General features: G+C 32.7%; 3 protein-coding genes across 14 annotated transcripts in view; 2 read left to right on the top strand and 1 right to left on the bottom strand.

The window, feature by feature from the left end:
* The first annotated feature begins 7 nt into the window (after positions 1-7).
* On the top strand, positions 8-17,267 carry LOC123691445. 3 transcript variants are annotated; one of them, XM_045635843.1, is made up of 5 exons: positions 8-73; positions 11,988-12,070; positions 12,593-13,048; positions 15,916-16,136; positions 16,683-17,267. In XM_045635843.1, the coding sequence occupies exons 1-5, from the start codon at positions 43-45 to the stop codon at positions 17,122-17,124; spliced, it is 1,233 nt and encodes a 410-aa protein (XP_045491799.1). In that variant the 5' UTR covers positions 8-42; the 3' UTR covers positions 17,125-17,267. The 3 variants fall into 3 exon arrangements, with proteins under 3 accessions (XP_045491799.1, XP_045491800.1, XP_045491801.1); XM_045635844.1 differs by lacking the exon at positions 8-73 and adding an exon at positions 11,575-11,673; XM_045635845.1 differs by lacking the exon at positions 8-73 and adding an exon at positions 11,581-11,737.
* A 139-nt stretch (positions 17,268-17,406) lies between these two features.
* Positions 17,407-19,479, bottom strand: LOC123691446 (THO complex subunit 6). The gene is made up of 4 exons (XM_045635846.1): positions 19,267-19,479; positions 18,793-19,182; positions 18,196-18,358; positions 17,407-17,753 (listed from the first exon to the last, which is right to left on the bottom strand). Exons 1-4 carry the CDS (start codon positions 19,368-19,370, stop codon positions 17,433-17,435), a joined length of 978 nt encoding a protein of 325 aa, XP_045491802.1. The 5' UTR covers positions 19,371-19,479; the 3' UTR covers positions 17,407-17,432.
* A 257-nt stretch (positions 19,480-19,736) lies between these two features.
* LOC123691442 (serine/arginine repetitive matrix protein 2) overlaps positions 19,737-27,646 on the top strand; it is a 25,590-nt gene continuing 17,680 nt past the window's right edge. For all 10 annotated transcript variants that reach the window (XM_045635831.1, XM_045635828.1, XM_045635836.1 and 7 more), the window contains exons 1-3: positions 19,737-19,860; positions 20,026-20,285; positions 24,263-24,367. In XM_045635831.1, coding sequence (XP_045491787.1) covers positions 20,047-20,285; positions 24,263-24,367 — 344 coding nt within the window. In that variant the 5' untranslated portion in view covers positions 19,737-19,860; positions 20,026-20,046. The remainder of the gene's footprint in view (positions 19,861-20,025; positions 20,286-24,262; positions 24,368-27,646) is intronic.

Here is a 27,646-nt window from a genome sequence, read left to right as displayed (position 1 = left end):
CATTTGCGGCGCGCGCGCGTGCCACACCGCACCTGTGCAGACATGAAACGCATCTTACGAAGACTGCGAGAGAGTAAGTCCTTCATGTATTATCTAGTATCCACACCTATATAATAAGTTAATCCATGCACCATATTATGTATATGTAGTTTAATGTGTAGGGGCATTCTCTGTTATCGTTTAGTAAAATGATGAGATGTTACATCTGTATTAACTATATTCTTGTGGGTTAAATTAATTTATCAAACATAGGCTAATAAAACACGTGCATTAGTAGATTATACCTAAGAGTTAGGAAAGCTAGCTAGCCAGGCTAGCTTCTTCTTAGCTCACCAGAGCTAAGAACTCTATGCGCACAAAAGCAGTACGTATATATTATGACCAAGTCCAAAATAGGTATGGTCTGCTTTTGTTATTGTTTTGATGGCCTATTGATGGCCAATTTGGGTTTACAACAATATCAGATTGTATCAGAAAAAAAATGTAACATAGAGCAAATATTGAAATCCCTATCTGTACATTTCAAGGATTTTTTTAACAAAAGTGGAACCCTAAAACTATATCATGACATGTTTACATCTTCGATCATTGTAATTATAAATAATAATTCATCGAAGGTTAACATAAAATAATTGACCGTTATCATATTGTTATATGGACTCTCAAAACTGCTTTTGCAATAATTAGTTTTTCTTTAATAGATCTGCTTGTAATGGCTTATGTGCAATTTATTTATTCAAAATTTAACGTAAGTGGTCAAATATGTACCCGATTACCGAATAAAAATTAAATTATTTTTAGTGATTAGAAGAAAGTATAGTGGCATACCAATTTGTCAGGTAGAGCATTTGTACGTTTTAAGGTAGAGCCAAGTCCTTTCTTCTTCTTTAAAATATAAAGCTGTTCTTTATTGACTTGGATAATAGAGTTAAGACTTGCAAATAAACTGTAGTAGATACATTCTGCAGTTAATCTAACAATATAATGTACATTATTTCCCAGGTGCTTAGATATATAGGTATGTATGTAGGATACGTTCGTTTGCGTTGTTATCTTACAAAATAACAGACAAATCAGTTAATCCCACGGTCCACAGAAATTACACTAATTAATAGATATATTTAACTCAAAGATTTAAATCTTAGTAGGTATTGTATTTAAATAATTAAGCAAATTAAATAATTGCACGAAAATTATATTTAGGATAGGTACCTAAAGGCATGTCTACACAATTAGTAACATTTTAATTAAGCTTTTGATCAATTAGTACTTCAATTCTATTTTCATCAAAAATACTCGAAATGATCGAAAGGTCGTTATAGAGGTATGTACATTGTACCCATCTAATGTCTATAATTAGTACCTGTTAGTGATGACTGTCGTTATCATCATCATCATCATCATCATCAGCCCATATTATACGTTCCCACTGCTGGGACACGGGCCTCCTATGAGGGTACAGGCCATAATCCACCACGCTGGCCAAGTGCGGGTTGGCGGATGACACATGTCGTCGAACTTTTTAATTCTTCGACATGTCGGTTTCCTCACGATGTTTTCCTTCACCGTTCGAGCAGTGGTGAAGTTACAACATGCGCAGATAAATTGAAAAATCAATTTAATTCCTGCGCGCTCGCCTGGTCTCGAACCTCGGACTTATCGATTCGAAGTCCGAGGTCTCACCACTGAGCCACCACTGCTCTTAAAGTCGTTATCATAAATTCACCTAAAGATATCAGTCATAAAACTACGATAAAGCTGAATAATGTATTCCCGATCAAGATAATTTAAAAAGTGTTCGTCAATTTTGGAATTCTTTCGCCGGTCAGCGGTTGAGGACAGAGGCATCGCGTCGAGAGGTCGCAGGTCGCGCGCGCAGACGCCACGCCTCCCTAATTGCGCACCACGCAAATAAATAATTTTTATATCCATTTCATACCGCACATTTTTCCACGTACTTTTCTGAGATACGGAATACCAAGACGATGTTAATCGGTACAGCGAATTGGTAATTATACTCTAGTAACACTGAAATGTGAAGTTGTACACGACGCGATTGGCCGTCTCTGTTGCCTACATGAAAAAAATGGTGTGGAACGTTTTAAGGAGAGTTATAGCGCCTATTTATCCGTTATAAGAGTCCTGCTATCCTTTGCTTGTAACATAAAATTTAGTAACTAAACTTCTATTTATAAATTATAATTGCACATCATTGTATTTTTTTAGATTGTTCATGGGTAGGAACTAGGTAATAGTAGGTATTGTATATGTAATGGGAATGTTGTATGAAATATTGTTCTCGTATAGTAATTTTATTGGTCGTTATTCCTATCACCATTTAACTCTACCTTCCGGCTTATTTAAATTTAGTGTTATTCAGAAGAGTGTATTGTTCATGATATATTGTATTTCTACAATAGTTAGGTATTATTATCAGATAATAGTTGTTATTATCAGATCAAGGCAACGTTTAGTTACAAATTGGTTGCAAAATTTGCATTTATTGAACGATTTGTGAACAGTGACATTCTTTAGATCGCGCATAACGTGTGTCAAGACACGGCAATTTTCAATGTAGAATTTTACATTATGAACTTCGCTATAGAGTTATAGAAAAGCCTTCAGTATAAAGTGGAAAATTACTTGAAAACTGAAATAGAATAAATGAATGCATTTTAGCCGTTAGGTATTTGTTTAGATATTTTCATTTCGAACAGACGTTATCCATACTAATATTATAAATGCGAAAGTAACTCTGTCTGTCTGTCTGTTACTCAATCACGCATAAACTACTGAACCAATTTGCATGAAATTTGGTATGGAGATATTTTGATACCCGAGAAAGGACATAGGCTACCTTTTATTGCGAAATATGCACCACGGGCGAAGCCGGGGCGGATCACTAGTATACCATAATTGCGAAAGTATTTCAAAGTAAGATTTAGACTCGCATGTATGCATCTAAAAATAATACGTTATACGGTTAAAATTCAGTATATCTAGAACATCCAAATAAATACCTAAATACGACGTGGGCACGTTTATGTTTCGAACTGTCAATGTGATCATGATGTGATCTTGTTTTTATCAGTTAACATACTGTAATTATTACTGTTACGCTGAGATGTTACGTTATAAGCTTTCAATTTCCTACTTCGACTAGAAAATCATCCATAAACAAACATATTATGTCGATATTAAAATGCTATTCAGATCTTGAAACATCTAGTAGGTAAGTTAGTTACCAACGTATTCGCAGTTCTACGGTTCGCAAATGCTTGTCGAATTTATTTGTATCTAGCTAGGCTATTCTGTAAAAAACGCGCCCGAACTCGCATCTCACCTGAGTGAGTCGACTCACTTCACTTTCGAACGTTCGATTTTTTGGTTTCGCATTCTGTAAACATCCGCTCGGCAGAGGCGAAGCGAAGTGAGTCTCACTTCGAAACTCACTTGCCGAGTGAAGGGATCTTATAGAGTTGAATTTATCGACATTGTTATTATCTTTAAAATGCGGCAATTTAACACATTTTGAAGACATAATAACACTTTAGTATTGTACCGTGGGTGGAATTAAACTAAAATTGCAATTTTACACTGATAAATTCTTTAAAATCAAAATAATTCTATCGTCGCTGAAAAAAAAGACGATTGTCTGTGGTTCGTTTGAAGTTTGTTTATTTCTCAAGTGGTTTTTTGTACCTAATTTTAAAGTGTTTCGTGTTGCATTCTTTCTAAAAGTTTTGTTGGGGTTTTAGTTAATGTTTGAGTTTGGATTTTTATTAAGTTGTTGTGTAATTGGTGTTAAACGTGTTGCATAAATTATTTAAAGGAGAAAGCTGCAAAAATAACAACTATGAGGTGAGGTAATGGGATTCTTGTATTTAACTAAAATATTATGTTATACAACAAGCTTATTGAAATATGTATGTAACTTAAAATCTTAAACATTGTAGCTCCTCGGAAAGGTCGTCTCATCCCTCCCGTGCCCAAGTAGAGTATAAAACTTAAATGTCTTCCATCACTTGAGAAACTAGTTCTTCCGATAAACGGTAGCATTCAACAAAATTATTTCGATTAATAATTTGCATTTCCCGAATGCTGGTACTTTTCCGGCGACTTTCTATTATATCCACAGCATTAGCTTCTCGTATTAAAGCACTTAATATAAAATAACGCGCCATTTTAGTAAAAAAATATATAAAAATTGTTCCACAACCGCTAACTCACTCACGAACTCGGCAACTAATAGGCGAGTGAATTGCTGACAGGTGAATTCGTATTTGTAAACACTCGAAATCGACGTTCGAGGTGTAAAATTACCTTACAGAATGCCGAATTCATACTATAAACGTCAAAAGTACTCACTTAGCACAGTTCGCCTCGTCGCCGCTCTCGACGATGTGGCGCCACTGGTACTGTCGAGTTTTACAGAATACGAAATCGAAAACTCACCGCGGATTCCGCGTTCGAGTTTTTATAATAACCTTACAGAATAGCACTGCAGCTGTCAAGCTTCAGAGCTGGGGAAGGCGTGTCCAATCGAAACGTCATTACTTATTCGTCACAGCTCGAAGTTTGCGACACTTGAAAGTGTTCCACTGACCGCAAAATTCCCTTTCTATCGCATCTTAGATGGTATAGCTTTTTTATCCTGGTCTATTGCACGCCTCATAAGCGAAGCGTTGAGGTGGGTACTACTGTCACTTCGCGCAAAACATCTGATTTTTCAAACTTAAAATGTCTTTATGTAAGTATCATACATTGCACTTGTAAGATAATACATACACACACATATTAAGAAAAAACACTATTTTTAACGTTCATGATATTTTTGATGTCATTTTTGTTATTTAAACTAGTTAAAAAACAGTTTAAAAAAGTTCTGTCTTGGACGTCCGTGTGTCTGTATGTGCGGATCCTTTTTCTTGTTAACACGATAGCGACCGAAATACTTTACTAATCGAGTCTTTTTTTTTCTCTTACGCTTGAGTATGCTCAGGAATAGAACCCTTTCATTTTTCAGGGTCTGATTCGATGTGGTTTAATTGTTATTAAATAAACAAAAAAAATATCGACTTTTTTTTTTTTTTTTATAGTGTACTCAAAATTCACCATTATAAACTCGATTCTTTATACTATAAGCCAAAATTTAAAAAAATAAGTTGGTAGTCAGTCCCTTAAACCTGCGCAGTTTCACATCTAGGTGGGGCCACAAGAAAAATAGCTCAATTATTACGGTACCGCTTTCTTTACTTTTCCAAATGTTTTATTTTATTTCATTTTTATATTTATAGTCACGTACTCTTTATAAATAATCAATTTTATTGTAAAGGATGAGATTATGAGGCGTGCACTTTTGGATTTTCCAAACTATTTTATTTTTATTTCAGTTGTTGTTAATATTGTCTAGCACAAAATGAAACTAAACTGATATTCCTACTTCGCAATGGTTTTGTTTACATAAACGACCGAAAGCGTGCTAAATAAATTCTGTCTTCAGAATTTTAGCGCTCGCGCCTGAGGGCAAAGGATCGTTATCAGAATTTAGTATTCGATCGATTAAGAGTTTAGACTTTAGACTTTTAAATCACCTTTTTGTTCCCATGTTTGAAAATAGAATAGCCTTATACATTATATTATTTTCATTTTTCATCAGGATGACCCAGGATGACCTTTGTTCTTTATAAAAATTCTTCAAAAGCTCATCGTAGTTTTTTAGGTTTATAAAAGTGGTGTTCGATAAATTCTAAATAAAACGAACTGTGTTTTGATTTGATTCTCTTCTATTAATTTAACTGTAGGTAGTCTGAAATACACATTTTTTTACTTATCTTAGTTAAAATATAAATTACTTACCAAAAATATTAAATAATCTTATATAAGAATATGCATACAACTGTTCTATTCTATTCTAAGTCAGAGCAATTATTATTGTCCAATTGTGATACTCATGGTGTAATATGCCCGCAATTTCGCTTTTTCGCCGATTGCGTGTCTTGTAGCGTGGATTGCTCTTACATAGAATGTGGAGGGTCGACAAAAAAAGCTTGATTTTTAAAAAGATTATAGGTACATAGTAGAGTTGTGGTAGAGTATTGTAAAAAAATGTTTAGTCTGAACTTATTTAACACAAAATATCCAAATATATTTTGATGTATGTACGTAAAATATTTGATAAAAGAAATCTTTTTATGGATGTAAATACATTTGTTTTTCTCTAACATAATATAATCCGTAATAACACAGAATATATAATAGTACTAGTAATAACCTACAATCTACATGATGATAATTTCCGATACCAAATAATTTACCATCAGCGACGTCAACTTTTTTTTCTGCGCTACCTACCTTAAAGCTCATGTTAACTTGTATGTTGTCGGTACACAGAGTGCGCCTGCGTCGGGTTCTCACGGTACAATTATCAACTACACTCATCCTTAATTTTATCCTGCATCCTACCAGTCTCGACCCGCTTGCAATCTTGCACTGCTTTCGCGCATTCGAGCGATTACAAGCTAATTTCCTTTTTGTTTAAAGATAAAAAAATTGTAAGTAGCTGAAAACCCGCGGACAGATAAATTATATAAAAATCGATAAGTATCTATTAGATTAGAATTATCTGAATGCTCATAATTTACCCGTTTCTCGTGCTGGACTATTAGATATGAAAAAATGTGTAAGCAGAAAGTTTTAAGGTAATAATTAGCAGTGTTTTTTGGATGTATAAGTAAGTACCTAAGTAATAAAATTCCAATAAAAGTTTTTATTTCTAAAACTATCCTCTTCGTCTTAGATGCTGAAGGTATTCAGATAGAGAAAAATAATCATATACCTAAGTACGTTGGATATTCATAATGATACCTATAAAAATATTAATTAATTTCCAAGTACAATATGGCAATGTATAATAATTATTATGTTCACGTGTTATCTCGTAAATGTAGGCGGTGCTAACAAATCGTCTATGGGCTTAACTTTATAATTTTTTGATAATGATCTTGAGATGCGTGGGAGAGGGATGGGCTGACCTGTGCGCACGTACCTAAAATGGGCAATGTTTTTTATAATGTTTATATCAATAATTTAATTTAGTACCTATAATAGTGTTTATCGATAATTGTTAATTATATGTTATGGAAAAGATGTTTTTTTCAACTCACGATTTGACGATTCTGAAAAAGCTAGAGACCTTAATTTAAGAAGATATAGATAATAACTAGTAAAGTATTATATTATCTGTGATACCTTTGTTCTTAGAAATACGGAAAGTAGAAGATATCATTGATAGAAAGTATTTGTAGAGAAAATTCGTAAAGTTTCATTCGCTACGCTCTGATTTTAAGATACAGGTACCTATCTGTAAACTGAGTAAGGTTGTTTAACCTTATCCGCAGAATTATACCTTATCTATAAAATGTACGTAAAATAATAATAGAGATTAGACACACTACTGTATTGTACTGGTTTTCGAGATCACGTCAACATTTGGCTCACTATCCTATATACATAATTATATATTATAAATACTACCTATATATAATTTTACCTAAATCCATGAGAAACTGAAACACCAGAGTATTAAGATATTCTGGATTTGGTTATCAAGTGCTCTTATAAATATGACAACGACATATCATGAAATACCTATCACTACTGAGAAAGCAGCTACAGAGAAAAAAAAATATTTCAAGCAAGCATACAGTAATAGTTATAAGTATTATTATAGGTGTTTCTGTATATGTACCTACGTGTATGCAACATTGTCAACCGTACACGAAATCCATTTCAGCTCCCCAAATATTCGCCAATAAAAAACATAAGGCCATTATTTTGATGTGACAATAGCGTGCGTGCGCGCGCCCTGTCACGGTATGTCACTCGTACGCACGTTTTCGGCAGTCGTGAATCCTGAGCATTCCCTCCCGCGGGAAGCGCGTTCCTGGCATACCGATATGCCTCTAGATCGATTCTTTTGTTTTTTTATCGGATTAAAGCGAGAATGTCGAGCTGTTTATTGAGATTTCAAGGGTGGCGCGTGGAGTAAACACGTAGGTACCTATACTAAGTAGTTGTTGTAAGAGAAATGAGATATAACCATAGGTGTATAGTTATGAGTTCTATTCATTTTGGTATAATTTGTAATAGGTACTAAAATGTGTATCTCGAATACATTTATAGACAAATATCTACAGCAATTTCAAATGAGGACTATAAAAAAGTAAATCTTCGCACTTCTCAAATAAAAAGTGAATTTCATCTTTATTTTGATGTAAAATTTAGTGCGAAATGGAAAGTACTGAATGAATTAAATTTCTTTTATTATTTAATTATAATTAGTTAATTGCATTTAACTTTAAAATTTGCTTTTGCAATTTATTTAAACAAGAGAGTTAGAGAAACAGACACATCTTAATTATACGTATATTAAACATAAAACTTCTTAACTTATCCAAATTAGAAACAATATTTCAATCTACATAACAACACAGAAATGCTTGTAAAAATCGAAATATGCATACGATTGATACGAACTAATAAAACCGTGAAATTAAATCCAACATGTGCAAGGCCAAGATGGCGCAGAGTTAGCGGGAAAATACATGTATCCATGACAGGTGTTGGTTTTCGCGAATAACCGAACCGTATCACCACAATGCAGATTGCTTTCCAATTTCTTGGAATTAACAGCACCGGAACTTTTTTGCACCAAAATATCTTTACACAATGTAAATGTAATATTAAAACCAAGCTTACGTAAAGATAACAGGGAGCTTTTTATAAACTCTAGTTCACGTTAATCTACCTATAGGTAGGTACATAATATTATAATAAATCTGTAGAAGGGTCAATTCTGTACATTTAAAATATTGAAAAAATAAATAGCAGGGGGTGTTACTGGATCGATACCAAACCCAAATATGTGATTAAAAAAATTTTTGTCTGTCTGTCTGTCTGTATGTGAAGACATCACGTGAAAACTAACGATTCGATTTCGATGAAACTTTGTATAATTATACCTTATTATCCTGGGCGTAAAATAGGATACTTTTTATCCTGGAAAAATACGTAGAAAAAAAATTAAATTAATTTTTCAGTTTTATCCATAGACGTTGTTCTGTAGAACCGCGAACACAAGTTGCGTATTATTATAGGCCTAGCCGTATTTGGGTCCAATAGATATTTATAAGATGCCATTGTAAGAGTTACTCAAAATGGAGAAATAAACCATCCACGCGGACGGAGTCGCGGGCGGAAGCTAGTCGTTAATTAATAAATAAATAAAAATCTTGTACAACTGTCTCCTAGTTATGACAATTCATAATAATAATAATAAAAATGATTTATATGTACCTAAATATTTTTTGACTTTTTTATTCGTATGGTACGGGAGCTAGCAACGTTTTAAAAAAAGTCATTTTAGTATAGTTGGGTTTTTGATATGCTGTTTCTCTTGCTATTTCGGTTACAGTCCGGGCTGTCTGGCTGGCCGCAGTGGTTGCGTTTATTAGTGCGCATCTTATCTGCACAGGAAAATATCCTTAATTTAAAGTCATTTTTTAATGCGTAATTTTTAATCTTTTGCCTTTAGATACATCCATCAGACATAAATTTTTTATTGCAAGACGTTTTATTCGTTGTTAAATAGGTGCCAGACGCGATTTGATAGAATTTCAATTATTTCGATGACATTTTAATTATTTTAAATAAAAAATCGCGTCTGGCACCTATTTAACAACGAATAAAACGTCTTGCAATAAAAAAATTATGTCTGTTGGATCTATCTAAAGGCAAAAGATTAAAAATTACGCGTTAAAAAATGACTTTAAATTAAGGATATTTTCCTGTGCAGATAAGATGCGCACTAATAAACGCAACCACTGCGGCCAGCCAGACAGCCCGGACTGTAACCGAAATAGCAAGAGGAACAGCATATCAAAGAACCAACTATACTAAAATGCTCACTTGTCAACGTTGCTACCTCCTATACGAGTAGGTAGGTATGAAAATGAAAATAACATGCATGGGGCATGTAAGTAACTACATCAAAATAGAGCTACATACTTATTTTGTATTCAGTATAGTAGGAGATGCTTTAAGCTTGCGTAATTATATTCGCATTACGATTTTAATTTAGATTATGTTTGATGTGTCTTCACAAACCTCGCTACACCTTTGCTAGTGATTACTTTTCTAGAGAAATTTCTTTTTTTTAGGCTAAAAAGACTAACTAGGAACGGGCATACGCAATTTAATATTCACATTCATAAAATGATGAAAACAAAATTGATACACGCAATTTTCTACTTATTTTCTATCCCAGAAAAACCATGAGCCACTTATATGACAGACAACAATTTTTTTTTCTATTTGAAATATTGTTTGAAATATTGTTAGGCTGTGTCGAATGGAGTATCCCAAGGCATTTAGCGAACCCGCCGCCAACTCGTGAGAAATTATTTTTTTAGTCCCAATTATGGCCAAGCCATATTAGCAACTAGATCTCTGAGAATTTGTACGACGTCTTACAGTTATCCCAATAAATTGATACAGACATTACGGCAGGAATAAAATGATAATGTGATGGTAAAATGGAATTGTTTAGTCTGTATATGGTTTGCTTATTACACTTCTCCGATTGTAGGTGATAATTTAAAATTCTATGAAACAGATACTGCTGAATAGGGTAGGCAATAAAATAAAATTGACTGGAGCCTTCCAATAACTCTTGGGATAATTAGCTCTAGCATAGCTGCAAACCTTGGCTGCAAACAATATATGTATACCTATATTTTTTACTAGCTTCCGCCCGCGACTCCGTCCGCGCGGAAAAATTAAGAAAAATTAAGATTTATTTTTTTTGTACGTATTTTTCCCGGATAAAAAGTATCCTATTTTATGCCCAGGATAATAAGGAATAATTATACCAAGTTTCATCGAAATCGAACCGTTAGTTTTCACGTGATGCCTGAACATACAGACAGACAGACAGACAGACAGACAAAAATTTTTTTAATCACATATTTGGGCTTGGTATCGATCCAGTAACACCCCCTGCTATTTATTTTTTCAATATTTTCAATGTACAGAATTGACCCTTCTACAGATTTATTATATGTATAGATTATATAATATATTACCATTAACCATAGACAACAACATATCCAATTGCATAGTTTCATATTGATTATAAATAATTTTGGTATATGGTATTGATTATGTGCTTTCCATTCCACGAAGGAATATTTGTAGGTACCTACCTAACCGAAATCACTGCATAATTTTACAGAAAATAGAGATAGTAAAAAGTAAAATACAGAATGCTCTATCAATTTTGTAGAGTAGGTAATCGATTTATTAGTTCAAAAAATTAATGATGCATCCAGAATCACAGCATTTTTAGTCGCTTTTCAATTGTAGTTATTATATGGATATTGTACAATATTATTTCTCAGTGCATGCTACGAAAACTGTATGAAACTCTACGTTGATCGTAGAGCTAGAGCCCAATCCCCATCAAGATGACGATATTTTGTAAAGTATTGAAGTTTCAAGTTTCGTCAGTCGTCGATTGGCGCGCGTGGTGGGCGGTAACGTGGTAGCTACATGAACCAGTGACCACATATTGTCGTAATTGTTTATGCCCAATAATCCGCTCAGTTGAACATGGTAATTCATTAATCATATCCACGGTATTGTGTTCTCTGGGATTGACTTTTCTTTTTTTTTTGCGGTGCGTGCGCGGTTTGAGATTTTTCGAATTGTTTTGGTTTTTGTAGATTTATTGTATGGTGTTGTTGTTGAGATAATATTATTTCCTGTGAAATTGTTATAAATTCATCACCTATACAGTTAAAACTATATGTATAAATATATGGAATGTTGAAAAAAAAAAACATTTTTTTTTTCAAAATGCGTAGATAGGTTATAGTAGTTATTGTATATTTGTATAATAATTAATAATTACATTAATTCTATTACAGAACTTCTGCCAAAAGATTTACCGCCACCGTACAGTGTGAACGATGGAAATTACGAAAACCGACCGGACGAACTGCGTAATGAGGTAAATTGTTATTTTATTGAAACACGCTACAGTTTTATACAAGTTATTTCTTCAAAACTTTATAATTATGTTCATTTTTGTTACTAAGTATTATAAATATACTTTTTTAATTATGTTGGACATACCACAGGGACAAACCTCACATATCGGTTGATCATTATTTAAATGTATACCTTTTATTAAATGACAAAACGTATTTTTTAATATTTTATTTCATGTTGGTATTGTAAAATCACGTAATATTTTAAGTTATCTAGGGAAATTAGCTTCCTGGAATATTTGTAATAAACCTATTTGTAGATATTATTAAAATTTCCTTTGACACACAACATCATACTATGCTTATAAGTTATAACCTTGTTATAACTATATAGCATAATAAGTGACTCTACAAAGAAAAAATTAATTAAATTTGGCGACTCTACCATTTATATAGCGTCTAGAAAATAGTCTTAACCATAACTACATCTGGTATTTTGTACACTTTGAAATATTTGTATTAATTTAAATTATTTTTAACAGGTTATACCCTCTCCAGCCCCGCCAGTACGCGAAGTTATAGATCTATTAGCCAATTGTAACATAACGAACAGCAGTGAACAATTTTCCGAAGTCGAATACGCCGAAATAGGAGACATGGGGCTTTGGCATTCCACTCCTCTACCCCATAGACACAAATCGAAAGTATCCCTAACGTGGGTACTGAAAGAAAACATAGACAACAAATTCGAAAAGAACGAGAAAATTCTATACACAGATAACAAATCAATAAACAAAGATAGAGTTGTAGGCAGAAGTGAATGGACAAATCGTCGGTTTAAAAGTGCTTGTGATAAATTTAATGGTGTTTATTCGTGTTCGGACTCAAGTGATGAAACGGAATACGTAAGAAAGAAGCATAGACATCGGCATAGACGGAAGAAACGGCATCCTAGATTCGGCTACGATATCAAGGATTTGGATAGCTTTTTAAGTCAGGTACGTTTTATAATTTTTATTTTTACACAGTCTCTTTCGTTCTCAATTTTTTTAAGAAAATAACTAGACAAACAATAAATTACTTATAAATTAAATAATAAGGACTCGAACGGGCTCTTTCACCTTATCGTGGTTAGCCTAGCGACGCTAGAAACACGCATATCTATGGTTATATTTTTTCATGTTTATTTTATTTGAAAGAAATATATAACTCAACTTAAGCTTTGAATTCAAAATTCTATGGCTAATAAGAAAATATTATCAACAAGTAAAATCCATGTTTTCACAATGAAATAGAGCAAGTGTGAAAAAAGTTAAAAGACGATCAACATAATATTATGTAGAGCTACTCATTTTCATTTCTAATTATTTTATATCTTAATGTAGGTATCTAGAATAGTATACGTATATGATCATTATTATGCCCTATAAATCTATTTCTGCAATATCACTCAATCAAATATGTACTTGAGACAAAAAGTAAATTTAAATAAGAGATAGAGATACAAGTTTATACAGCGATTTTTTATTAAAACACTTCTTGTATTTACTGTATACCACGTTATGTACTGTATTAATCCGTTTTTGTATACTTGTGAATATTTTTAAATTGGTGTGGTAGATACCTACATTAAATTGTTAAATATATAAATAGGTTTATTGGTTATATATTTTAACAAAGATCTAAAAAATACCAAATTAATATGACAATGTTTTCAGCATTGTGAACCATATTTCTCGTTTAGTTAAGGGGGGTTAGGCGGTCAGCGAAAATTCAGCTATTCGGGCCTGAGGTAAGCGGTGAGGGGGTCCGCGTTTAGTATGGAATCAACGTGCTCGAAACTAAAAATCGTAAGCGCCATTCACATTTTTATCAAAAAGTGAATGAAAATATTTAGTATTTTCAAAATCTAAAACAGTCACGAAATCGACAAGGTAAATACCTATGTATTTGTGATTTTATACGAATTATTATCGTAAAATACGGTTGTAATGAGCATTTATATGATATTTTAGAGATAACTTCAGGATTTTTTTTTATCGAGCAAAATTTTTCCAATCGTGTTTTAGAAACAGTCATCCCATCACACATACGTTCTGTAATACATATAAGAAATTCCAGTGCGAAAAAACTTCAATATTTTCAATTATAGCTCCTAGAAAACAGTCCATTTTGCCGTGTTCACCTACTAAGGGCCCTTAAATATACGCTACGAAATTACCAAATTGGAGATCATAAATTGTACGTTATTCACAAAATTTCGATGGTAATACAGCGTTTCGCGGTCAACAGATTATCCGTTGTAATTTTATACTCAACTTTCGTGCAATCTGTGGTATTCGAATTCCAAATTTTCTCAGAATCAAGCGGCGATATTTTGGCGCGATGATTTATTTCGAAAAAAAAAATCAATAATAATTTGTTTTTATTACATTATTTAAATTTAAATAAACTACTAAGATTCTGTAGATTCGTTACATCGCGTATCAATTTCGTGCGATCAATTTCAGCAAAACGTAAAAAATGTCCGACACACACTTGTCTTCATGTGCCATAATAAAAAACGAAGTAACCTTATTTTTTTTTTAATTATTATTTTGTATTAAACCCTCCAAAAACGTTATAATATAAATCTAAAGATAAGTAAATCAAACAAACTAAAATTATTCAGTACCTATGAACACAGTTACATACCTAGGTACTGTTTTAAGGAACCAACTTAAAGGTAATTGTAAACTAGCAACTTGGAAAAGATTTAATATTTCGGGGAATAGTTACATTATTAATAATTAATCTTTCTTCGAAATAACATGCTTTTACTACCTTTAGTTACTACCTATGTCTTCAGAATTGCAATTTTAAACAATAGTACTTATAGACTAAGTATAGAAAAATAATAAATCATGGTGTAGTAACGAAATTACGATTGCGGCCCACAATTATTAGTTTCGTTTGACCTTTGCCTCGCAGACTTTATAAATTATTGGCAGTGTGAAATTTTTAAATTATAGCTTCATTTATCTTTCGCGCCGGAGCCATTATTTACCATTTAAATATATTATGTTAATGTTCATATTATTTTATCATTAAGTATAGTTATTGTCGTTTTAATGACTGAAGAAAAGTCAAGTTGTGTAGTTTTTTTATTAAGTATTTCGATTACGATTTATATGCAATATAAATATCGTGGCCGTTTAAATTATGATGTGTGCAATTTCTGTCTTCTTAAAATTCGGAGTTGCATGAAGAGCAAAAAATAATAAATTATTTTAAAATTCAAATTACATTTATTTATTTGCAAGAATGTACTTAGTTACAAATTATAGTTGTTTTAATTAAAATATTATGTGGCTAATATGTACATTCTACTGTGAATCTACCCTTTATTAAAGACGTTCGAGCTTAAAGCACAACATCACGTAGGTATTTATTTATTAAGAACTAGCGGTCCGCCCCGGCTTCGCCCGTGGTACATATTCACGTTTTCTCTACATAAGAACCATCCTCATACTTCAAGGAATATAATAAAAAAAGAATTAAAGAATTCGGTTCAGCTGTTCTAAAGTTATGCGCTTACCAACACATTTTGGGATTCATTTTTATATTATAGATTTGTCTTTTCGTAAAAGGCTTTGCACGTGTTAACTTGAATAACGGTAGCATATAATATTATATACTTTTTCAATGTCGTACTTACATATTCTTCGCTAAAATCAATCAATATCAACTCAGCTTTTTATGCTATGAAAATGTATACAAAATAAAAATAAAAGCGGCTTCGCTTGCAGTTTTTCCCGCAACTGATTTTAAGTAATATTCTATTTGGATAATACAATATACATTATATATTTTTTACCATTTACAGGCCTCATTAGACCATCCAGGCAACATACCAGTAGTGATAGCCTTCCCAACAACGCTATACCAAACCCAGAAGAACTTACAACGTGAGCTGCCTTTACCCCTCGGTACGGTGGTCAACGCAGTGTTCAAGAATCAGCAGTGGCTGTACACACAGACCCCGCATGGAGACGAAGGCTATGTGTTGTATAGCGCCTGTTTGCCTTTAGGAATACTGCCTTCTAGGTAAGATTTTTTTTATTTATATAATTTTTTTATTAGACTTGATAGGAGGTGAAGGAATTGTGAATATGACACGTAATGTGACACTTTTTAACTCTTGGTCAGTGTAATCCTATAACCTCTCATTGCTAGATTTTTATCTTCATTTTCGGTATACATATTATTATAACGTGAATACGCATCACTTTAAATCCGGAATGATATACGGAGTCTAATACCGATTAGAATCTCATTATAGCAGATATTATTGTTAAGCTATTGCATAGGTTCTATCGCGGGCCTTGAGCGCGGTGACCGAATCCAGAAATTCCGTAACGAAAAAGAACCTCACGCTTCCCACTCCGACGGGCACGGAGGTGTAGCTTGAAGGCATGCTATGCAATAGCTTTACCGCGGCAGTCCCCGAGTGCAACACGTCTTTTTTAAATAAAATATCGTCTAAATTACCGCACTCCATCACAGATCAAGTTCATTCCCGTAACAGTAAAACTTTTATTATACAAAAATATACCACGTATGCCATGTAACCTTAATTTACATTATTTTCAGGACATCGCTCCAGAAGAAAACACCATGCTGGGAAAGCAGCACAGACATCTATCCACGGCCATGTGGAAACCTCACAGATACCGAAAAGGAACATCTTCGCGGCCGAACGCGGTCAGAGAGCAGCTACAAACGCAGAAGTCGCTACAAAAGCTCCTGGGCAGAAAAGGACTTTGATACCCTGTACTTAAAGACTAAATCCGTATCCAACCTTACTGATAATAAGGAAAACTTTAGGGGTGTGCGTAATACTTTGTTAGTGGTGAATACAGATTATATAGGCAGTGCGTTGAACAAAACGTTAACAGTGTTTAAAGGTGATGTTGTCACATTGGTTCCTGGACTCACAGAGAGTGACGTGGACTCTGAATGGTTTTTTGTGAAGAAAAGTGATGGAACCGAAGGCTTTATTCCTGCGGATATTGTAGGACATGGCTTTTTGTAAACTTAAGAGACTGAATTGTAAATTTTTGATTGATTGAAATTATTGGTTTTATTGCGAATTTGTGAAACTAATTGGTATTGTAAGATATCTGCCTCACAATTGATTATGTTTGTTAATAATGAAATTAAATTATACTTGTTTCATTTTGTTTTATTTTTTTTCTTTAATCCTACTTCTATTCCATAACATTATTATCCTTAATTATTAGTTTTCTAGCACTACTGGCCAAAAAAAAATTTATTTGCTGTTTACTTGAGAACTAAAAAAAAAACTCAAAAAAAATCACTTGCAAAAAATATATTTCCATCTTATCCAAATCTCAACACTTGATCCCTATAATTGAAAGTGCTGCACAAATCAATATCTGGACTGGAACCAGCAATCGCTAACACTTTATTAGGTTCTGATCGCATAATCGCAGAGTACACTGTAGTTGACGATACTGGTAGTTCCACTCTTATTTCTCCGGAGTAACTGAGTTGGTACAAATGCTTGGCTGTTCCCCCAGCGACTACACAGTCATCGTGGAAGGATGCTACGTGTATACCGTGGTCGGGAATGTCGAAGGTGGTCACTGCGTCGAGGGATCGTAAATGCCAGAGCGCGAGACGTGGACCACCGCCACATACCTGTAATTTTAATTTATTTGTAAATTGTGTCACGGATTTAAATTAAGTTTTGCAAATAATATATCTGATTGTATTAAACACAAAAAATAATAATTCACGATTTATTAGAAGAATTTGTTAGCAGAATTATCTTTGCATTGCGTAATTTTTAAAGAATTGATAAAATTCGATTATGAGGCGGAATTCGAACCCGCATTTTTTTGCCAATAGCCATTTTTTCTTTTGTCAAAAAAAAAACGCAGGTACGAATTAAATTATCGAATTTTTTCAGTATTTAAAATCTCTCATTTAGAAGCATTTGAATGCTACACAACCTCATTCCCATGGTTAGATATTAGATTATTATGATGTGCATTTACTTTACTTCGAAATATATATATTTTGATAGCTCGCTATATTAAGAATCTGATGTGACCACTTATTGAGATATGTAACAACTTACAATCCAATCCTCTCCCAAAGAAGCAGCACCGACCCATTTGCCAACATCTGGGCGAGACACCTTGCTATTCTTATGTGGTTCTATCTTATTGTGAGCTTTCCCTGTTCTATGATCCCAAAGCATTACTAAACCGTCTTCACCAGCTGATATCAATTGGTTGTTGCTGGAAATATACGACATATATTTGATTAAATTATTTAAAATCATTATACAAAATATATTATAACATCATAATCATAATGTTTTGTAGATATGTATTTAGTTTAATAACAAATAGCTTCTCGCTCAAGGCTTTGCCCAGTTTGTCTAAACCTAATAAATTATATACTAAAAGATTCCTCTTGAATCACTCTATCTAAAAAAACCTCATAAAAATATGTTGCGCAGTTTCTAAGATTTAAGCATACATAGGGACAGAGAAAACGACTTTGTTTTATACTATGTAGTGATTTAAAACTGATTCTAAATTATCTGGCTTTAATCAAATTTATAAGATACATGTTACATTTTATTTATTTTACTCATACATAAATTTCATTAACATTTAAATAATATGCATCATAAAAACTAAATTGTTTTAAAAGTAAGAACACTTACTTTCCATGAATGCAGTGTATATAACTCTCATGGCCTTCATAACTAGTCAATAAACTACCATCTTCCAAATTAAAAACATACACCTTATTATCTCCGCAGCCAGCATACAATTTCTCAGCATCATCAGATACCCATAAACTGTTTATATCACACTGTTCCATAAACGACTGAGATTTTATCTTGATTGTCCAAGAAGGTTTACTTAATTTTGGATTTACGATTGCTTTCCATTCCCAAGCATGTATTTCATTGACTGTACCAGCTATCAAGAACTTATCTATACTTGCTAAGCTACATATTGAAGTGCCTGAAGTGATTTTGTGTATTTTTTTCGGTTTATTAAAGTCGGGAGAAATAGAATCTGGATCGGGGCGCAAGATACCATCTAAGCTGAAAGAAAAATACACAATTAAGCTTTAAAAAAAACTTTATTCATTAAACAATGTATGGCAATAGGTTTTAATAATAACTTACTCAAAAATACCAATATCTCCATAAATATCACCGGCTACTAAATATTTTCCACAAGGCGAAAACGATTGAGAAAGTATTGTGTTATATAAAATTTTGTCAATCATTATGAAAATAAGTATATTTTTTTTTATAAATGTGTATTTAAATGATAAATCGCTTTGCTTGAAACTTTACTTAGGTATTTTCCGAAATCAAAATAAACACATAACCTCTTTTTACCTACTCAATGTTTTTACTTCAGGAATGAGTGACAACCACAGTGACAACAACTCAACAACAAAACTTTGTCTATGGTCATAGGAATTTATGGAATAGCCTATTGGTGCATCCATCCTGGCGGAACTATCACGTTATTATCAAATATTAAATTATAATCTTACAAACAACGTACAGGTTTATAATAAAAACACAAAATTAAAATTTTATTAAAATAAATTCATAGACAAGACATATTTTCTTTCACAAAAAATACGGCAAATGGCAATTTTGGCAGGAGCACCGAGCACGACACTAGCGTAAAAAAAAAATCAAAACTCTTCAATCAAAATGGACGTGTGTTTTATGTGCAGAATTTAATTTAGTTGCACGTTATTGGTGAGATATTTATATGTTTGACCTAGTTTTTTGCGACAGAAAGTACTAAACGTACTAACCTGATAAAACAATACGTTTATATCTATTTTCATTTTTTCATACAAATTGACTACTTGGCGAAGTCGCAAATCGCAATTTGTTTCCTAAAACCTATTTTACTTTCAGTTAAGATCTATCCCAGACAAAATGTACAATGGGATCGGATTACAGACTCCAAGAGGGTCAGGCACAAACGGTTATGTGCAAAGAAATTGGGCATCAGTAAGGAGAACTAAAGATTCTGTCAATTACCGCACAGAAGAAGAAATTGCAAAACTAGATTCGGCGTCTAACAAACAACCAAATCGCGAAATACTTGACCATGAACGCAAAAGAAAGGTGGAAGTGAAATGTACCGAATTGGAGGATCAATTAGAAGAACAGGGGTGAGTTGTATGATTATTATTTACTGTAACATTTTAGGTTAAATTGCTCTCATCTTTTCATTTTTAATACGATCAATCAGTCAATGGTTTAGGAACCGTATGATTTATGAAATATATTTATTTACTGTAACAATAGTCACTATGAAACTTACATAATATCAGTTTCTTAATGCTGTAAAGTCTAATTTAGTGCAATATTAAAATATATTAGATAATTAGTGATGATTAATGAGTAATAGTGATGAATAAGAAAACAATTCTCTCCATTTAGTTTCTTACTAATTTTATTATTCTTTGATGATATTTATTGCAACAATTTGCTTACTACATGTAGATTATAGTTATCATACTGTTTTATTACCATAATATCTATTCATACATTCTACCTGTCTAGATCAATTCTGTTAGTGTAATTAGTTTTATTATTGTATACTAGATAGATAAAAAGTATACCAAATATCCATTATCGAGTTATATGCTTAGCAACACATGATGATTCACTATTATTTCTATGGAAATTGAGAATTTAAATGAGCCTACTATAGAACCTTATGCGAAACCTAACCTTGTGATTGATAAAACTGATATAAAAAGCTTTTATTTGTTGTAAGTGAGCAAAAAGTTACAAAGTTGTACATTTTCTTGTTATCAACCATCAATCACACACAGATTATTTTAACTATCCCGGGTGGGTTATTTGTGGGAATCTAATAGGCTATCTATCATCATATTTTTTATTATAATCATCAAACACACTCTTACACAAATCTCAGTAACATATAATATCTCTGTGTTCTAGATTAAAGGAATTACCTCATTATAATTTAGTGGATTATGAAATTATCTTTGTGTATAATAATTTAGCAGTACTTTTAATATTTAAAGGTTAAATCTTCAAAATGTTGAAAATATAAGAAATACTGTCATGGTATTAGCAATTTTTTTGTTCATCTATTTTTATAAACACTTCAGTCAAAGCAAAATTTTTTCCTCGCAGCTGTCTATCATAAATAAAGAATCTGTTTGACTTTTAGAGCAGTAGTAAGAACTTCTAGTAGATTTGATTTGATTTTATTATGATGCATTTACATCAAACAAGTGAATGCTCATTTTAACCCCACTATATCAATTTCTTTTAGTGTAAACAGGCATACTATTTTGTTGTTCTTAGTGCGTTCAGAAAGATTCTATGTTCTAATAATGAAAAACACTGAGTTCGAGTTTTCGTTTACACTTAAAGATCACAAAAGAATGCTCTTGTTCTAGCTCTATGTTTGTTTGATGTAATTGCACCGATAGATTACAATTAATTATAATCTCCAGAAAGATTATTGGGTTTTTTACTGGTTAATGTTGAAAATTATGATAATTTTGAATAGGCTTGATTTTGTCATTGTATTTTGAATTATATTGGTCTAAGATCCGAACATAAGGAATAACATAATTATACGCCGAGAACAATAACATAAATAACATAATTATACGCCGTTGAATTTCGCCTTATGTTCGGATCTTAGACCGTATGTATATAAACTAAAACTGGAAATTTTAAATTTTTGACTAAAATTAATTGCGAAATTAAATTATATTATAGGTATGCAGTTTATTATTTGCATTAAAATAACAGAAAAAAAACATCTAGAAGCAATCATAATGTGACCCAAGCGAATCATTAAAAAGATAATTTTAAAAACATTTGCAATTTTATTTTATCATATTATCATTGAAAAAGTAACTTCTCTCTATTTTCGACTACTTTTTTTTTTAATTAGAGTATTTATAATTTGCTCACATGTAATAATTACGTATTTAGTTCAACAAGATGTATGTACGATTATCAACGCTATAGTCTTATTTTTTCTTATATCTATAAAATCATTAGTGATCTTTTTTTTTCTGATAAGATGTGGGTACTGATGATTTTCTTAAAATTTATACTGTAGCAAGAAAATCTATACTGTAGCAAATACCTTATACCTTGGTAACCAAGTTGATACGGTCTATTTTGATTTTAAAAAGCCTTTGACCTGGTTGATAACGACATTTTACTCCAGAAGCTAGCTACAGCAGGTTTCACTCCTAAGCTTCTAAAATTTTTCTCAAGCTACCTGAGGGACCGTAGCCAGTTTGTGCGTATTTCTGGTCATGAATCAGATAATTACTATACGCGTTCTGGAGTAAGTCAGGGAAGTACGTTGGGTCCAACATTGTTTCTGCTTATGATAAACGATCTGCCCAGCACCGTACGAGCTGCGAGGTGCCTTATGTTTGCGGATGATCTAAAGCTCTCTTTGAGGGTTCGCAATCCTTCTGACGCTGAAGTTCTCCAAGAGGACATCGATGCTATAGCTCAGTGGAGCAGGACAAACCACCTGCCTTTCAACACCGACAAGACGTGTAAAGTGATGACTTTCTCGCGATCCCGTTCCCCTTTTTATATGACCTATAATTTATTTGACATTCCACTTTACGTGACCTAGGATTAATCGTAGATAGTAGACTTGACTTTCACTCACATATGACGGATATTTGCAAAAAAGCTAATAAAACGCTTGGCTTTATTATTCGAGTTTCTTCAGAATTTACTGACAATAGAGTTGCCATGCTTCTATTTAATGCCTATGTACGTAGCAAATTGGAGTACGGTGCTATGATCTGGGACCCGTATGAAACGACATACTCCTTAATGATTGAGAGGATCCAACGTAAATTTGCGCGATGTATATACAAACGTTGCTATGGATATTACCCACATCTCTATCCATCGATGTATGTATTGGGTATGGTGGGATTCAATACATTGGCACTCAGGAGAAAGATTCTTTTGGTGGTGCATTATTATATGTTAATCAATACCAAAATTGATAACCGCGATGTGCTTGAGCAAATGGTCTTTCATTGATTATCTCGATGGCAATTCTTATTAGTAATCTGATTAAATGTATTTGTAATATGTCTTATTTCTTATATTTCTATTGATTTCTATTAATTTTCTTATTGTTGAACTATCTCGTATTCGTATATATATTATTATTGTTTGTATTATCATAATGTTAAATGAAGTGTAGTTATAAGTATTTTCCTTTCAGTGTTCTTGTGTTTTTTATCACGTATAATTATTGTAAATTGTAATGTGTGTATAATAATTTTTTGTACCGTATAGCATTGTGGTGCTTTGGCATGTCTGTAAGCCACATGTTCTATAATTAAATAAATAAATAAATAAAAATAATCTTGGTTGGGTGTAATATTAAATTCAGTTAAAATACGAATGTAGTGTCGAATATTATACCTAAGGGGGGCCATAATTTATAGGCTTTCGGCATAAGGTTGCGTCGTTGTTAAGAATATTGTAGCGTAGAAATAAATAGACAATTTTATCCTCCTCCCATTCGCTCATATTATTCGATTTATATAATATATATCCATTATCACATTATGTTCTCTAACTAATCTGCGTGATATATTTCATGAAACCCTACATGCGCACGCACTTGTTTTATCGATTCATATTCTATGACACCTATTGTGACACCCCAAGGTTCTATTATACTAGTCCACCCTATTCTAAGGGCAATAGCCCTTGCGCACGAGTGAAATCAATAATTCACCGGAGCGGGACGAAGCACCCTTCATATTATAATATTAAAACCAACCCTACTGACTACTCGTGCTCAGTCCACAGTCGCGCGCCATGCGCGTCTTATCGCACATTTTATTGTTTTTCTGAAAAGTAATTTCGCGATTACAACACCGTATCATGCATTGGTAGGTTCAGGTGCGATGTGGAACGATCGCTAACGGCAAATTTATTTTTAAGATTCCATTACACATCGCTTGTTCGCAGAGAGTCTACGTAAATTGTGGCATTGCGAATCGGCACAATTGATTTATTTCAAACAGTTCTAATTTTGAAATTGTTGTCTATGGTTTTTGTTTTTTTTAATAATGAGCGTGTCCTTGGTGTGGCTGCGCAGGTTGCCGAAGGAAGAGATTGCGGCGCGAGTGGCAGCCTTCAGATCGATGCTCTCGGAGACCAGCGTCGAAAAGGATGTACCGAGGGATGAATACGGGAGAGTAGCGTAAGTGTTTCTTGTGTCATATTTTCATACTTTGACGTACATATTTTAACTCAATACTGCGTATATTTTTATTTAATTTTATGCGGTAACGTAATAACTATCGATTTTATAGCCTTTGCGTAAACTGCTAAAAATAATTTTCTACTACGAAAGGCCGTTGTTAGAGATTAGAAAAAGCAATTTGTGTTTTATTTTATACATTTTTTTTTCAATATTAACAAACTTTTCTTATACTAAATCTAGTAAAACAAAACTAGAAAAAAACCCAACTTTTTCCACCTCACATTTCGACGCTGCATTTTAGCCATGCTCTAAAAACTTGGGGTGTTTTGAAAGGGAAGTGTCGCGAGCGTTCTCAAGATCTACTCTACGTTGACTTTCAGGCCAAGGCCGTGCTTGAGATTGAGTGTAAGGTGATCTCGCTGAGGTGATGCCTTTGTCTTTAGATTGACCCTTCATTTTGCTTAGTGGCTCCTGTGGCCAATTAATTTTATCTAGCCTGAGTCGATTTTTAGTAGGGCATTGTTTATTGAGTTCGGTTGCTTAATAGAACAGAATTTTAAACTGCTCTACACAATCGAAAGATTGTAGTTGTCGTCGTGAATCCTAGTCTAAAATTTGAGCTTAAGAAATGCCTTTTTATATAATTAAGGTAATTATATAATTAAGGTATGTACCCAGTACAAGTAAATATAAAAGTATAACTCCGTTGAGCATATCGAATCAGCAAATAGGTATCATAAAATTTGAAATTGTACTCATAATTAAATTATTTTTTTATTATTACCACGACATTATAATTATTACAATATTATATTATGGAGAATAAGGCTATAAAAGTTCACACAAGAAAATAAAATAATTTGAACTAATGGGTGAACTAAATCTTTGGTTCGTAGTTGGTTTTACAATTAATATTTATTGATATCGATTTCACATGTTAGTTATGTTACTACTAGCTAGAAACCGCGGTGTTACTCGCGTGGTATTCGATGAAAAGTAGCATTATTTCATCCAGACTATAGTCTATCTCCGTACCATACAGATACTAGGATACAGATTATATGAGCTGTTTTTAACATGCTTTCTTAGCTCCATCTGTAGGTATGTTTGTATGTAGCCAACTCCTTAAAGACTCGATTTTGACCAATTTTAAATGGACAGCTTTAATTCAAACTTTGTACACTTATCTAGGAACTTTGATAGTACAACAATTTAATTTATCTTTTTAAAGCGTGTCATTCTTAGTTTACTACAATATGTAATTATTTGCGTGAAACAATAATAACCATAATTATGTCATACAAACTTTCCCTTGTATAATATTATGGTAGCTTACGTATAGGATTAATTTAAAATGGCTACGAAGGCTTTTAGGTAATTACTTCGGACATAATTCTAGGATTAGGTTATTAGTTAGTATGATGGTATATCGATTTTTCATACATATTATAATCTCACTGCTTTTATTGGATACTGCTTTTAATGGCTTAGGGTTGCTACTAAATGCCAAAGTGCTTTGAGCTGTATAATAACCGATATTATAATTAATTAAGCCAATTAAATATTTATATAAAGGTAATCTTAAAAAGATAATACATATTATGTAAATTGAAGTAAAAAATTATTTTTATTATTGTTTGTCTTCTGGTACCGGAAGAATCATCGAAACAGCTGAGCCAATTTTTGCGCGAAGTGAGACATATTTATGTGTTTATAAGATGTGAAAGTTTTTTGCTCACCTTTCATATCTGATGTTATTTGTATAGTAACTAAGGTTATTTGGCAGAAATACTCTTTTTTTCTTACTTAGTTAGGTAACCTCCAAAAAAATCACAAGTCATTTTACACGATAAACGTTAAAATTTTCCTATACCTATAATTGTGGTAACTTGAAAAAAATTCTGGGCACAATTTATTTTTTTTTAATCTCCTCTAAACCTGCAATATTATTAGGCATTAAGCTGATGGTTAAAAGTGTTAATGTTGGCATGCATGGCAAACGCCCAGTGACGTCTCCATATAATATTTTCTATGATCATGGTAAGTCTGATTCTACGGTGGAAGGAGGTCTTGAGGAGCTCTCCGTTTTATGCGCTTAAAAGTGCGAGTGGGCTCCGTGATTTATTATACAGCTTTTATATGTCTTAAATTTCTTGAGAATTTTATAAAATATAAACGTCAATATTTCCCATACCTATACTACGATTCACATCAAAACCTACGCTCTCGTGTTCCATTAGAGTACTCAGACTCGCACAAAAGCTCTATTCACCTATGGAGCTTCTTAAGAGAGTGTTAAGTTTCAAAACACATTAGGATCTATGAACGTGAGTCGAAAAAGAATTGTTGTTTTCTGTTGTAACCTTTTACCTACCTAGCTAGACAGTATTGACAGACGCTTTAAACTTTATTAGGATAAGTTGCCTTTTTCGTGTGGGATGTGGGTAGAATATATTATAAAAGTTTTTATTAGAAATTTTCAAATATTCTTTTGAAGTGGAACTTCAAATGAAGGCGAGCACTTAGGAAGGAATTCAGTAGATTCAGCTCTAAAGAGTAGATAAATGGGTGGGGAGTTTTGAGGAAAACAGTTTTGAAGGAAAATCGATGAAATATTGCGATAGCCGGCAAAGTGAGCTCGTATCTGCTAATTTAACATATTAAAATAGCAGATTTTACTTTCCATTATAACGAATCTGCGATTTATAGGTTCGGAAGTCGTAGATCTTCATAACCGCTTACCAATATAGACATGCGTATTTGTATATAAAAAATGTGGAAAGCAACTAGCTTATTTCAATAAGTTAGCTTTGAAACCTTTTTATCGGCCTATGTTTTAGGCAAATTAGCAGTTAGTTGCCCAACGCAAAAGTAGTCTTTGAATTACAACAAAAAATAAACAAACCCATGCATTCGATATGTACGAGATCGGATTGGAAATGTTTACAAAACATTTGTATATAAATGATGTACTTACATTTTTGTTTTATAAACAAATATATATATATTATGCATTTCTATGCATATATATTCGTAAGTATCGTATAGGTACGAGGAATACAATTTTTGTAGTTTAATGCGTCCTTTATTAAAACAACAGTAGAATTAAATTCAGCAAGAAGTTTTCGAAACGATTCAAATCATTATCAACAATTTTCAACCACTTGTTATCCAATTCTAAAAATAAAAAAAAATAAATAAAAATCAATACTGGCACAAAAAAAAAACAACAACAACAAGATTGCTTCACATTTCTGTCAAACGAAACATGTGCCT

This window comes from Colias croceus, chromosome 4 (assembly GCF_905220415.1).
Source record: "Colias croceus chromosome 4, ilColCroc2.1".
Classification (NCBI taxonomy): Eukaryota; Metazoa; Arthropoda; class Insecta; order Lepidoptera; family Pieridae; genus Colias; species Colias croceus.
Note: the sequence above shows the minus strand (reverse complement) of the source record. Positions and strands in the feature narration are given on the sequence as shown.

Coding starts and splice junctions, on each gene's coding strand:
- LOC123691445 (XM_045635843.1), top strand. CDS start 43: ATGAAACGCATCTTACGAAGACTGCGAGAGA. Junction 74..11,987: donor CTTACGAAGACTGCGAGAGA/GTAAGTCCTTCA, acceptor ATTCTATTACAG/AACTTCTGCCAAAAGATTTA. Junction 12,071..12,592: donor CGGACGAACTGCGTAATGAG/GTAAATTGTTAT, acceptor TATTTTTAACAG/GTTATACCCTCTCCAGCCCC.
- LOC123691446 (XM_045635846.1), bottom strand. CDS start 19,370: ATGATTGACAAAATTTTATATAACACAATACTTTCTCAATCGTTTTCG. Junction 19,183..19,266: donor GGAGATATTGGTATTTTTGA/GTAAGTTATTAT, acceptor TTTTTCTTTCAG/CTTAGATGGTATCTTGCGCC. Junction 18,359..18,792: donor ATACACTGCATTCATGGAAA/GTAAGTGTTCTT, acceptor GTATATTTCCAG/CAACAACCAATTGATATCAG.